We start from the raw sequence: 14,852 nt of genomic DNA, 5'->3' as shown, positions 1-14,852 counted from the left end.
AATTACACACACAAGAAACTGTTCTTTCTCAGGAACTGCTTGGAGGGTACCTGTACAGACATCAGTTTTATAAAGGCAGTACTGTTTTGTAGAGAAAATAGCTGGCCAGATGATGAAAGATGCAAGATATACCTTGGAAGTTAAAAAAAAAAAAAAAAAGTGCCCTTTGGGGCTGACATCATGGCATAGTGGGCTACGCCACTGCCCGACACTGGCATCTCAAACGCATACTGGTTCAAGTACTGGCTGCTCCCTTTCTGACCCAGCTCCCTGCTAACATGCCTGGGAAAGCGGCAGAAGATGGCCCAAGTACTTGAGCCCCTGCCTTCCACACGGGAGATCTAGATGAAGCCCTGACACCTGGCTTTGGCCTGGCCCAGTCCCAGCCATTGAAGCCTTTTCAGTTAAGAGTGAACCAGCAGATGGAAGACCTCCCCGTCTCTGAAACTCTGCCTTTCAAATAAAGTAACTCAAAAATAAATAAATCCCTTTGACTTATCCTAAAAGTCAACGATTTTTAGAAAGAAACTCTTGTTTAAGGGACTCATTCATCTATGCACAGGCTGCTACCTGCTCCACATAAGGAAAGCAAAACCAAACAAGAAGCCTAGTGACTCGCCCCAGGCCAGTGACTGCATCTGTGTAGCTGGAAACCCTAGAATTTCTTTTAAGTCAGGTTACACAACTAAATCAATCATCATTATCAAGAGCCTCAACACACTCTGGCCAAGAAAGCAGCCTGGAAAAAGCAACAATTTCTTTTTCACCTACTTTGGTAGTAAGTTACCAAGGTGATCAGCCACTAGATGGCACTTGTGTGCCGGGACAATGAAATGACAGCTCTGAAGACCTGAAGTAACTTCCAAGAGATGCCTGGGAAACACAGAATGGGACAGAGGGGTAAAATACAGGCATCTTCTCAGAACCACAAAGGGAAAAAATCAACTGAACATAAAGGATCAAAGCTCAGCGATCACTTGTTCCATAACTGAGCTGACTGGCAGTGTACACAAAACAGAAATCCTGTCAAATCCCTGCTTCATCCTAACATTTTAGTCCCTTATTCTACAATCTGTAGTTTGTACCTAAACCAACAAACTCTGTTAAGTGCAAAACTGAGTCTCAGCTCTGTCTCTGCTGCTCCTCTGTTAACTACAGCCCACAGACGTCTTCGTGGCTTCACAGACATGCTGCTTCCTGGCGTCAGCTGCCAGGTGCTCGTAACTGCTGCCTTTCCACTTCTAACTTCTTTCCCTGGACAGTGCCCTCCCGCATCCTCGCAGAACCGCAGCTACCTGCTCTGAGGATTAAGGGGAGAGTCTGCCAAGTTCTTAAAGGTGTCTGTTGCCTTATAAAGATCACGGAGTCTACATGTTAGGACATTGATGCTGATCGCCACTGGGAAACAGGAAACTAAGTATTTAAGAGAAAGAAAGCACCTCCCTACAATCTTGAAGGCACTTACCCTGCGCATTTAATTTCGTATCTTCTTTCTCAGAACTATTCTGTAATAAGAAGCATTTCTTTTCTGTCAGAGTTCTGGATTCAAGTCTTGGTATTAACTTGTGTGAATGTCAGGTTACACCAATTCCCACAGCAGGAAGAACTCAAAGGGGGCCATTCCCTTCCCCTGTAATTATCCTAGAAGCCCCTTGTCCAGACGGTGTGTGGTCCCACACCCCACTCGTGTTAGTGCCAAGTGAAGTGTGGCCCGATCCCAAGCTCAGAGGAGGGCAGCAGAGGGGAAGACAAGTGGGAGCACTGCGGAGACGCAGTGGACAAGACTCGAATGCCCAGCAGAGCAGGAGACGCTGGAGGAGGGGAAGGCTGGTGGGTCACCTTCCACACCGTGACTGGCCTGGGGGAGAGCAGGCAGGGACATCCTCTCCTGACTCAAGCTGTCAGCTGCCATCAGTCACTAGGGCTCCACATCTAGTTCTCAGAGCCAGGGGAGGTAAAGAATTTACCAAACTCATTTCTGTTACAAATGAGAAAATTAAAAAGGAACCAAGAAGCTTGTTACGTTTCAAGGAAAATCAAAGAGCACTTTTCTTTGTGAAAATGAAGATTATTACTAGGTGTCACTTTTATTTCAGATGTGAAAACAACTCCATTCAGCCGGCGCCGCGGCTCACTAGGCTAACCCTCCACCTTGCGGCGCCGGCACACCGGGTTCTAGTCCCGATCGGGGCGCCGGATTCTATCCCGGTTGCCCCTCTTCCAGTCCAGCTCTCTGCTGTGGCCAGGGAGTGCAGTGGAGGATGGCCCATGTGCTTGGGCCCTGCACCCACATGGGAGACCAGAAGCACCTGGCTCCTGCCTTTGGATCAGCGCGGTGCGCCAGTCGCAGGGCGCTGGCCACAGCGGCCATTGGAGGGTGAACCAACAGCAAAGGAAGATCTTTTTCTCTGTCTCTCTCTCTCTCTCACTATCCACTCTGCCTGTCAAAAAACAAAAAACAAAAACAAAACTCCATTAGAAAAAAAAAAGGCATGTATGGCAGTTTTCCCCAATACTTTTGAGTGTTAACCAATGTGTAACGTATGTCTACATGCCAGAACTCTCAGATAACTGGCAGGTGAGGGGGAAAAAAAAAAAAAAGCTACAGCCCATACAATTATGGGGGAAATCCAACACCAACTTCAACACATTTTGATTTAATCAAGGAAATGGTTTAAGTTAGGCTTTGCAATAGAAGATTCTGAAAATACCTAAGGTATGCTCAAAGATTTAGGGACAGATTATTATAGGTATCTCAATTTAGAAACTCTCTTTGGACTCTGGGCAGGGCTGCAGGACGCTGTGACGCCTCTGCTGGAGCTCTGTGTGTCTGCACTGGTGTACAGTGCGCACACTCTTCTGCAGCAGCTTAGCCCCGTCCTTCAGCTCATGCCACACAAATGGAAGAGCAAATGCAGTGTGCTCATCACCAACACAGTACAACCACTGGCATTGACTGTAACTCTACTATGCTAGTAACTGTCAAAGGACACATCCTAAGTGCACTGGAACTCATGTGATAAAGCTGGCACACAGAAAGCTTTTACAACACTGCCAAACCCAAGCGCCACTTCATTAGATTCCTGTCAGTTCCTCAAAAGACGGGGAATTAACATTACATTAGAGCTGTGCTGTCCAACACAGTAGCCACTGGCTGTCTGCAGCTGTCGAGAATTAAATTCCATTCCCAAACACATTAGCTACAGCTCAAGTGCTCAGTAGCCCTGTGTGCTAGTGGCTCCTGTTCCCATCACCGCAGAAAGCTGCACAGGACAGGGCTGGGCCACAGCGAAGAACGGAAGATTTCTCTGACTCTAAGGCAGGGGTGGGGAGCACCCGGCCGCGGGCCACAGGAGGCCTGTGAAATCACTCGGCACGGCCCTGCCGAGGCAGCTACAGACGGGACCTGAAATTCAGGAAATGTAGAGCAGGCTGATCTTTAAGTTGTTAGCTTTGTACTGTCTGTGAGTTATGTTATAAATACTCAAACGCTATTGTCAGGGAAAAGGTTCCACACCCTGCCCCAGAGCTCGGGGGTCTCAGTAAAGGCAGGGACGGGGAAATGGAGAGATGGTGGCTACTGTATGCACAGCAACCATGGGACAAGCACACGGGCTTCCTGGGCTGCTCAGGAAGACAGTTGGGTGGGGCACAGCAGATGGGACAGGAGAGAGCTGGCGTCACAGCAGGGACCTCTCACTGAGACTGCCTGCCTATGTGCTGTTTCTTACCACTGTCCCCTAGGGTTACAAGAACAGTATCTATATTCTCTTAGATTCCAATTATTTTGACTTAAAACCAAAAGAAGGAGAGCCTGTGTTCATTTACTTACTTCACACTCCAGGCACCGCAAAGGCCACTGGTATGACATCACTCCTCCTCCAGTGAGACACTTACCCAGACAACTACCAGACCACAGCGGGAAGCCAACTACAGGATAACAAGAGTTCAAAACCACTACATTTCGCTGATGAGACTTAGGGCTTCTGGGTCTTAAAACTATCTTTGTGATCAATTTTAAATTAGAATGTTCCTAATGATTAATTTACCTCCGTCCTTTAAGTGAAATATTTAGACCTGCAGACTGATGGAGCCTTCTCTCCCTTTCCCTTTGTGAAACCTCAAAATTCCTTTCATCTCTCCGCTGATCTCCAGCAGCTCTCACTGGGTCTGCAAACAAAGGCACAGTCCTGCTTGGTGAGCCGTGCAGGGTCAGATCCTGTGCACAGTCAGCTTCTCACCGAGCTCGCAGCCACCAGCACCCCGCCCACATGGACATGCACAGGCAGTGGTACGCTCGGCAACTCTGAGATAGTCCCAGGCTGCGGCGCTGCCCTGCACACGGGTTTCCATCTGCACATGCCGATTCAAGGGCACAAATTCAAAACACAGCAGGCTTTTACAGATCTTGGACTACAAAAACCTTTATCTACATATTTAAAAGGACTTAGGTTTACTGTAAGGGAATCTGTGTCAAGGATAACTTCATTTTTCCTTTGGCAATATGTCTAAGACTGTGACATTGGCGACTGTGTTTAAACAATACTTCATGGATGTAATTAATTCCTCAGACATTTAATGTCTGGAAAATTTAACTAAAATGTGCGTCTTCACGTAGACTCCAAGACTCTCAGGCCTGAGTGTAGCTAACAAGAGTACCAACATACCCTCCTGTGCAGGTCAGATGTTCAGCCCCCTGGAAGCACACCTCCACTACCACTCTGGCTGTAACAGAGACCTCCTCTCCTTCACCTGGCCCACGCAGGGCCAGCCTCTGGCCAGAGCAGCACTGCATCCCATCTCCCCTGCAGCCAGGTGTGCCCGGGTGATTCTGTTTTGGTCAGTGTCTCCGTAAGAAATATACTGTGGACACGCTTGTGTCCATGAACTGGGGAAAGGAGGACAAAGTACATCTCTTCCTCCTTCTTGGGGGACTGACTACATACTTGACAGGGAACATCCAGCAACCCCTGAATTACACAAAGGACAATCAAAAGGAGCCTGGAGCCCTGTGACTGACATTAACGACTGTCAAGGACTTATTTTATATGAAATAGACACAAGCATCTTAATAATCCTGCCGAATCTATCAGCATCCCATCTTTAATATCCTATTATAGGTGGCTAAAGAAAACACTGGATTAGTGTTGACAAGAAAAACAATGGGAAAATTGAAAAACAAAGCACTGTGCTTTAAGTCATGGGTTTCTTTTACAAGAAGTATCTTTGAATTAAACAATAATCAAATATCAAGATATCAATTTCACTCCTGCATTACTTTTTTTGTACTCTTTTTTTTTTTTTTTTTTTTGGACAGGCAGAGTGGACAGTGAGAGAGAGAGACAGAGAGAAAGGTCTTCCTTTTGCCGTTGGTTCACCCTCCAATGGCCGCCGCGGTAGCGCGCTGCGGCCGGCGCACCGCGCTGTTCCGATGGCAGGAGCCAGGTGCTTCTCCTGGTCTCCCATGGGGTGCAGGACCCAAGGACTTGGGCCATCCTCCACTGCACTCCCTGGCCACAGCAGAGAGCTGGCCTGGAAGAGGGGCAACCGGGACAGGATCGGTGCCCCGACCGGGACTAGAACCCGGTGTGCCGGCGCCGCAAGGCGGAGGATTAGCCTGTTGAGCCATGGCGCCGGCTTTTTTGTACTCTTTAGTTACCTACTTTAGTACCTACTTTTAGTACCTACTTTAGTTACCACAAATCAGAGAAAACATATGAATGACACTTGTCTTTGGCGACTAGCCTATTTACTAATTAAAATGATCTCCAATTGCACTAGTTGGTTGTGAAAGACAGGATTTCACTCTTTCTATGGCTGAGTAGTATTGCAGCATGTACATACACTACATTTTCTTTATCCAGCTATCAGCAGCTGATGGACATCTGGGTCGATTCCATATCTTAGCTACTGTGAGTTGAACTGCTATAAACACGGGGGTACAGCTAACTTTCATATGCTGATTTCATTTCCTTATAGGAAGCTCCTAGGAGTGGGGCAGCTGGGTCATATGGCAAATTTATTTCCAGCTTTCTGGAGAATCTCCATGACTGCCTTCCACAGCGGCTGTCCTAGTTTACACTCCCATCTTAGAGTCTTAGGTTTGCTCTTTCTCCACATCCTCGCCAGCATTTGTTATTTTTTGATTTTTGAATGACAGCCATTCTAACTGGGGTGAGGTAAAACCTCACCGTGGTTTTAATTTGCATTTTTGTGATGGCTACTGATCCTGAGCATTTTTCCATGAGTCTGTTGGCCATTTGTGTTTCATCCTTTGAAAAATGCTTGTTCATATCCTTAGCCCATTTCTTAACTGGGTTGCTTGTTTTGCCATTTGATTTTCTTGAGCTCCTTATATATCCGATGTATTAATCTTGCATCACATGTATAGTCTGCAAATATTTTCTTCCATTCTGCTGGTTGCCTATTCACTTTATTGAGTGTTCCCTTTGCTGTGCAAAAGCTTCTTAGCTTGATGCAATCCCAATTGTCTACTTTTGCTTTTAGTCCCTGTGCTCCTGGGGATAATCTTTTCTTTTGAAGATGTACAGCTGCAATGGCAAGGGGCTAGGCCAGTCTGAAGCCAGGAGCCCGGAACTCCATCCGAGCCTCCACATGGAAGGCAGGCAAAGCATGTGAGCCGTCAACTGCTTTCGCAGGTACATGAGCGGGGAGCTGGATCAGAAATGGAACATCTGGGTCCAAAATGGCTATCATATGGGACAGCGGAGTAACAGGCAGCAGCTGAACCCCTGTGCCAAAATATCGGCCTTGGGTTGGGTAATTTTAAAATCTGGATTTGATCATGCTCATCCAGAGGATAAAAGTAAAGCTTGGCAGGCGCCACGGCTCAAAAGGCTAATCCTCTGCCTACAGCACCGGCACACAGGGTTCTAGTCCCAGTCGGGGCACCAGATTCTGTCTCAGTTGCTCCTCTTCCAGGCCAGCTCTCTGCTGTGGCCCAGGAGTGCAGTGGAGGATGGCCCAAGTGCTTGGACCCTACACCCGCATGGGAGACCAGGAGAAGCACCTGGCTCCTGGCTTCCGATCAGCGCAATGCGCAGGCCACAGCGCGGCAGTTGCGGCGGCCATTGGAGGGTGAACCAATGGCAAAGGAAGACCTTTCTCTCTGTCTGTCTCTCTCATTGTCCACTCTCCCTGTCAAAAAAAAAAAGTAAAGCTAACAAATAAAAGGGCAGAGGTCGGGGCCCACGCTGTGGTCCAGTAGGAAAGCCTCCACCTGCAGCGTCAGCATCCCATATGGGTGCCAGTTCTAATCTTGGCTACTCCTCTTCCTATCCAGCTCTCTGCTATGGCTTGGAAAAGCAGAAGAAGATGACCCAAGTGCTTGGGGCCCTGCAACCATGTGGGAGACCCAGAAGAAGCTCCTGGCTTCGGATCAGCCCAGTTCCAGATACAGCAGCCATTTGAGAAGTGAACCAATGGATGGAAGATCTTCCTCTGTCTCTCCCTCTGTCTACCTCTTTAATAAATAAATAAAATATTTGAAAAAAAAGAAAAAGAGGTAGATATAGCTTATAAGTTTCTAATTCATTAGAAAAGAAAATTTGAAATAAGAAAACCAACTAAAAATACAAACTTTATTTCTAGGATATGAGAAATAAAGTCCAAATATTTCATTCATCCTAATAAACATAATGTGTTAGATCTACCAGAAGAAAGACTTAACAAATTTAACTTAAGGAATCTAGCTCCATAGTTAGTCTAGCTTCAAAAGTCTCATCTGAAGTGAAAAATAAAAAATATAAACTAGGCCAGTGCACATCTAAAGAAGGCAATACACACTTTAGGATAAAAAATTTAAACAAAACAAAACGTGTCATTATGCATTTGAGAGGCTCACTAGACAATGACATAAAGTTCATTTACCAAAAAGATGTAAACATTTTGTATTTTTAAATAAGAGTGTCAAAATAGAAAGAAAAAATTAGCAAGCATACAGGAAGAAATTGGTAAAGCCATTATCCTAAGTGGATACTTCAATACATGTCTCTTAACTATTTATTGTCAGAGAAAAAAACACCAGTATAAACAGTTAAAAAGCTTGATTACAAATTGTTTTTAAAGGCAAACAAAAACATTTATAAAAGCAGATCACATAAAGCAAATATAGCAAAACATTAACAACTGCAGAATCTAGCTGGCAGACACACAGGTGCTCACTGTGCAACATTTCACGCTTTTGTACATTTGAAGCTCTTTCACGAGAGAACACTCGGGGTAATGGTCTAATAACAGTCCACAAAGAAGGTTTCCACAGAGCCAAGAAGCTCAAAATCACACAGACCATGCACTCTGATCGTAATGCCACTAAGCTAAAACTGAGAGAGAACGTTTTTAAAGAATTCACACATTCAGAAACAGAAACAAATCCACAAAGGCTACAGAACAAGCATTCAGCAATCTTAACTGCTGAAAGCTCTTTAAGAAAATCAGATCTTGAAACTCACAAACTGAAAAGCAAATAATTTATGGGTTTTACTGCCTACAAAAAATAAAAAGATGAGCATGTAAAGAGCACAAAGAACAAATAATACAAACACGGGTTAATATAACAAAGCCTTAAAATTACTAAGGAAAAACATGCATAACAGAAAAACTGATTTAAAATGCAGTCTATCTGGAGAAAGGAGCATCTATTGGCCATATGTGGGAATAACATGTTAATACCATGACACCAAATGAGGGTGAATTAAACAAGCGATGGTCTAGCATGCAACTGCAGGCAAAAACAAACCTGAACTGAATTTCCACAATCAGCAACTCATTAAATGTCATGTCATCTGCTCTCTGAATAGACCCACAGGCTAACCTACATTTATGTCTGTCACATGGAAAGGCTTCTCCAACATAAAGTTGAATTTTTAAAAAAGGGAGTATCTGTAGTATTCTTCCACTTACGTTAAAAACTATGCACTGCACTCATGTGCACACACACGTGTGCCTTAAAAAGGCGGCTACAGCAATAGTTATTAAGATAGTGAAGGTGGCTGTTTATGTGGTGAGATGTAAAGGTTTCTTACTATCAACTTTCTCTAAGGGTTCAAGTATCCTCAAGGTACAAGGATGTGAAGACAGCCTTCCTTCTCTTTAACTCTCATGTCTGGTTCCTTTAAGTATCATGTACACACATGCCCCAACATACAATGTCCATTTAAACACAGACTATTCAACTGTAGAACCACACCCTTTAAGAAGGGTGTCACTCCCGCACGGGAGACCCAGAGGAGGCTCCTGGCTCTGGATCGGCTCAGCTCCAGCCATTTTGGCCATTTGCGGAGTGAACCAGCAGATGGAAGATCTCTTTCTCTCTGTAAATCTTTCAAATAAATAAAAATAAATCTTAACAAAAAAAAGAAAAAGGGTGTCACTGATCTAATTTACAAGCTCATGCTATGTCTACTTCTCCTGGGTCTGTATCACAAACCCTTATTTGTGTACAGTAATTCTCACATTCTCCATTTCACTGACCTCCTACAAAAACACAGAGGACTTGAAGTCACCAATTAATATCCACATTTGCCCAATTCTATTAACCTATTCTGTCACCTGAATTTCTATAACTTCTAGAAAGAAACTGAATTTACACCAAGTTTACTGCAAAATTTGGTCTTCATTTCAAACAGATCTTGAATTAAAAACCCATTTCTGAAAACATACCTTCCCCACCTCACCTGGATGGGAACCCGCTTCTGTGTTTCTCCCTACCCCACTGGCTGCTCGGCCTGCTGAACGTATGCCCACGCATCACCGTGCTTTCTCAGGCATCCACCCGTGCCTCTGCAGCCTGACAGGACATGTGACTGCTCCGTGCCTCTGGAGGCCTCTGTTCTCTCACAGACTTCCAGTCACTGAGCTGGGCGCTTTTCTGGCCCTACATCACTACTCACCATCTACTGGATCTTTCTGGTCACTAGCATGTCCCTGGGACCACACAGTGTCATCACTGAGTCTCTTTAGGCTCCTCGCTGCTGTTCCAGGTTCTACAAGTTAGGTCAAGCACTATTCCACATCTCCATGTCTTCCTGCTCACAGAAGGCAAGAGATGCCACGGCTTCTTAGTCCTCTGCTTCCATCTATTACCATCTTTAATAAAATTCCAGGCTTGTGAATACGGAATTTTAGATTACCAATCTCCTCTCATTGCTGCCCTGCTTAACATGGTTCTTCAGGTGAGTCAGCAATGTGAGTCACAATGTTCCGCTGTGCAGAATTATCAGACAATAAGGATCTGGCCCTGCCTGTATGCAGCTCCTACTCTCCCTCACAGGCACGTTGTTCTAGTCCTAGGAGCGTGGACGCCAGCCACAATGCTGTGCCTTTGTAAATGCTGCCTTCTCTTCCCAGACAGACTCTGGAACCCTCACCTGCCCACCTTCCATGAAATACTGATTCCTCAAGACTCAGGTGAAACAGCATCTCCCTGTGGAACCACCTCAGACTACAAGAACCATGCTCCTCCCAAACCCTGCGGACACATCTACTGGAGCATCCAGCACACTTTTTCACCGGGGCAATCGTGTTTGGTCATCCGAGACTCTGCAGGGGAGAATTCTGTATTATTACTCTCTGACTCTCCAGCACTTAACTACCAAAGACTCAGCACACATTCAATAATGGCTGCTAAGGGGAAAAATGAATAAACAAAAAAATGGATAAATGAACAGATAATCAGCAAAATAGAAAAAAAAGAATCATCCCAAAATAATTGAATCTACAGAGAAAAATATATTAAATGGAAGTTAGTAGGTCAGACATATCATTAGTTTGTCCAAAGACATTTATCAACCAATTTATGTTTGCTAATACAGTAAATGTCAAAGCATCTTAACACTTTCCTTCTTGCGTATAAAGTCTGAGAGACGGTAGTGCTTCAGGGTCAATATCTAAGCACAAAATAAGAAAATGCTTCGTTCTAAACATCTGCAAGTAGAGCCCAAGAGTGTAATACTTACTCTAAGACTTCATAATTCGACTTCTTTTCTAGGGCATTGCCCCTCATCTCCCAGTACGATCGCCTAAAATCAGGAAGACATACATTATAGATGTCTAGTCACATAAAGCACGTTCTGCTTTTAATTAAATAAAACTAGGGATAGAGGTATTCAATAAGCAATTTTACAAGCAATTCAGATTTAAAATTTTATTCAATGTTTTACTGATAATCTTTATGAAGAAAGGGAAATATCCAGAAATTCCAAGTGTAATGAAAAACACTGATGAATATAAACCTCAATGCATAATTACCACCTTACCGTATTTCTAGACAACCCAACTTCAAAGCAATGTCTTGGTCCACTTGATCAGCTATCTCTAACATATAATCACTCTTCACCTACAATTAAAAATGCAGTTTAGACACCAGACATTTGAGATGCATTCATTCAACACGTTTACTGACTACCCTTACATTCTTTATATATCAGTAATTATGCCAGATCCTACAGATATAAAAATGAGTAACACACTCAAAAACATGAAGCAGTGACATGGTCTCCAACCAACGGAAGCTCACATCATCTCTGACCCGCTGAATGGGACACAAAGAGACAGCTCACAGCGAGTGAGAGGGTGCTTTACGCCCTCCTGTCAGTAGAATGGCACAAGCCTGCAAAGCTGTCTGTGGTGTGGGCACCTGTTTCTGCTGGACTTACAGGATACCTCACCACCAGCTACAGAACACACTCTTCTCAGCCCACACAGGACACCGCCTAGGCCACAAATCAAGTCTCAGAAAATTTAAAAGAATGAAATCACACCATGTATCTTCTCAGACCATAAAGGAATAAAACTAGAATCAACGAGAACAATAGAACACTCATAAATACCTGGAAATTAAAAAAATATGCTATTGAATGATCAATGGCTCATTGAAGAAATTTAAAAATAAAATAAAAAACTTTCTTGAAATAAATGAAAATGAAAAGCCAACATATCAAAACCTGTGGGATACAACAAAAGCAGCAGTAAGAGAGTTTATAGCATTAAGTGTTTACATTAAAAAGAGGAATGTCTCAAATTAAAGTTCTAATGACTGCATCTTAAAGACTCAGAAAAACAAGAATAAACTAAACCCAAAATCAGCAGGAGATGAGAAACAGTAAGGATTAGAGTAGAAATACAAGAAATTGAAGTTAAAAAAATAAATAAAAAACAAAAAAGTTGGTTTTTTGAGAAGATAAACAAAATAGATAAACCTCTAGTCAGCCTAACAATGAAAAAAAGACTCAAATAAATAAAATTAGAGATGAAAAGGAGACTTACAACCTACACCACTGAAACACAAAGGATCCTAAGAAACTACTATGAAGAACTATATGCTAATAAACTGGAAAAGTTCAAAGAAATGGGTCAAATCCTGGATTCATATAACCTACTAAGATTGAATCAAGATGATACAGACAACCTAAACAGACCCGTAACAAACAATGAGAATGAAGCAATGATCAAAAGTCTTCTATCAAGGAAAAGTCCAGAACCTGACGCCTTTAATACTGAATTCTACTAATCATTCAAAGAGGAGGCAACTCCAATATTCTTTGAACTATTCCAAGATACCGAACATGATGAAACTCTGCCAAACTCTTCTCATGAAGCCAGCATCACTTTGATACCCAAACCAATCAAAGACACAACACGAAAAGAAAGCTACAGACCTATTTCCTTAATGAACACAGATGCAAAGATTCTCAACAAAATCCTAGCCAATCGAATCCAAAACCACATCAGAGAGATCATACGTCACGATCAAGTCAGATTTATCCCAGAAATACAAGGGTGGGTCGACATTCACAATCAATCAATGTCATCAACCACATGACAAAATGAGGAACAAAAGCATAGTCACCGCAGCAGGCGCAGAGAAAGCAACACTGCCTCCTGAGGCTAACAACGCTCCGGACTCAGGTCTGGAAGGCATCCCCCTCGGAACTAGAAAGGCTGCATGGACGGACAAACAGCCAGTGTCAGACTGCGTGAGAAAAGCTGAACCACTCCCCTTCAGATCTGGAGCGAAACGACGACGCCCCCTTTGCCGCTCTTCCTCGTCAGCACTGGGAGTGTTAGCAGAGCAACGGGGGAGGAGAGAAAGGCACCAGAATTGGAAGATGAAGTCACACTGCCCACGTCTGCAGATGACATGACGCTCTACCCGGAAAACTAAACACTCCCTCCGAAAGCTGGCAGAACGGATAAACCAATTCGGTAAAGCTGCAGGTTACAAAATAAACATACAAAAAATAGTAGCTTTTTTGTATGTTAGTGACAAGCTCACAGAAAGAGAAAGCAAGAAAGAAATCCCATTCACAATAGCCACACAGAAATAAATAAAATATTTAGGAGTACATTTAACCAAAGAAGTGAAAGATCTAGACAATGAAATTATCAAACACTGATGAATAAAATCATTAAGGATACCAAAAAAAAAAAAAAAAGGAAAGATATTCCTTGCTCATGGATTGGAGGAATCAATATTGTTAACATGTCTGTACTACCTAAAGCAACCTGCAGATTCAGTGCAAGCCCTATCAAAATAGCAAAGACAATCTTTACAGAACTAGAAAAAGCAATCCTAAAATTCACATGGAATCACAAAAAATCCCAAATAGCCAAAGCAATTCTAGCAAGAAAAATCAAGCTGGAGGCATCACAAAAACTGACTTGAAAGCATACTACAAAGCTACAGTAATTAAAACAGCATGACACTGGCATAAAATCTGATACATAGGGGCCGGCACTGTGGTGCAGTAGGTTAATGCGCCACCTGCGGCGCTGGCAACCCATATGGGCACCGGTTCTAGTCCTTGCGGCTCCTCTTCCAATCCAGCTCTCTGCTGTGGCCTGGGAAAGCAGCAGAAGATGGCCCAAGTGCTTGGGCCCCTGCACCCGCATGGGAGACCAGGAAGAAGCTCCTGGCTCCTGGCTTTGGATCGGTGTAGCTCCAGCCGTTGTGGCCATTTGGGAAGTGAACAAACGGAAGAAGACCTTTCTCTCTGTCTCTCTCTCTCTCTCTCTCACTGTAACTCTACCTTTCAAGTCAATAAATAAAATCTTAAAAAAAAAAAAAAACTGATGCATTGATCACTGGAACACAGTAGATAGCCTAGAAATTAACCCACATACATACAGCCAAATGATTTTTGGCTAAAGTGCTCAGAGCATACACTGGACTAAGGGTAGTCTATTCAACAAACGCTGCTGACAAAACTCTGTGTGTGTGTGTGCGTGTGTAAAAAAAAAAAAAATGACACTAGGTCCATACAACATACAAAATCAACTTGAGAGGCAGCGAAGACCTCAGTTTAAGACCCAAGACGGAGAAGCTGCTGGAAGAAAACACAGGGGGAAGCGCTCAGGACACGGTGCAGGGGACGACTGCTTGGACAAGACTGCCAGAGCCCAGGCAACAAAAAGAAAATGAAGCAAATGGGACTCTAGCAAACTCAGAGCTTTTGCACAGCAAAGGGAATGATCAGTTGAGTGAAGACACACACAACAGAAGGGGAAAAATACCTGTAGACCACCTATCTGATAAAGGATTAATATCCCAAATATGTCAGCAACTTAAAATCAACAACAAAAACAACCCATCTAGTTGAGAAATGGGCAAAGGACTTTGACAGACAGTCCTCAAAAGAGGAAACACAAATGGCCAGTACATGAAAACCGCTCCAGCTAGCAGCCATCAGGGAAATGCATGGCTAAAATCCAAACACAGAGAGTAACAAGTGCTAGCAAGGATGTGGACAAGGGGGAACTCTCACACACTGCAGGTGGGAGTGAGAGGATTTCTCTAAGAACTAGAAGCAGGGGCTGGCGCTATGGCACAGAGG

The 14,852-nt window shown here is 43.8% G+C and overlaps 1 protein-coding gene across 6 annotated transcripts in view; it reads right to left on the bottom strand.

Annotated features, from left to right (window-relative positions):
* Positions 1 to 14,852, bottom strand: part of PTK2 (protein tyrosine kinase 2) — a 299,153-nt gene that overhangs the window by 144,983 nt on the left and 139,318 nt on the right. For all 6 annotated transcript variants that reach the window (XM_062187939.1, XM_062187942.1, XM_062187941.1 and 3 more), the window contains 2 exons: positions 11,277 to 11,356; positions 10,977 to 11,039 (listed from right to left, as the gene is read on the bottom strand). In XM_062187939.1, coding sequence (XP_062043923.1) covers positions 10,977 to 11,039; positions 11,277 to 11,356 — 143 coding nt within the window. The remainder of the gene's footprint in view (positions 1 to 10,976; positions 11,040 to 11,276; positions 11,357 to 14,852) is intronic.

This window comes from Lepus europaeus, chromosome 4 (assembly GCF_033115175.1).
Source record: "Lepus europaeus isolate LE1 chromosome 4, mLepTim1.pri, whole genome shotgun sequence".
Taxonomy (NCBI): Eukaryota; Metazoa; Chordata; class Mammalia; order Lagomorpha; family Leporidae; genus Lepus; species Lepus europaeus.
This window is presented reverse-complemented; position numbering and strand designations above follow the sequence as displayed.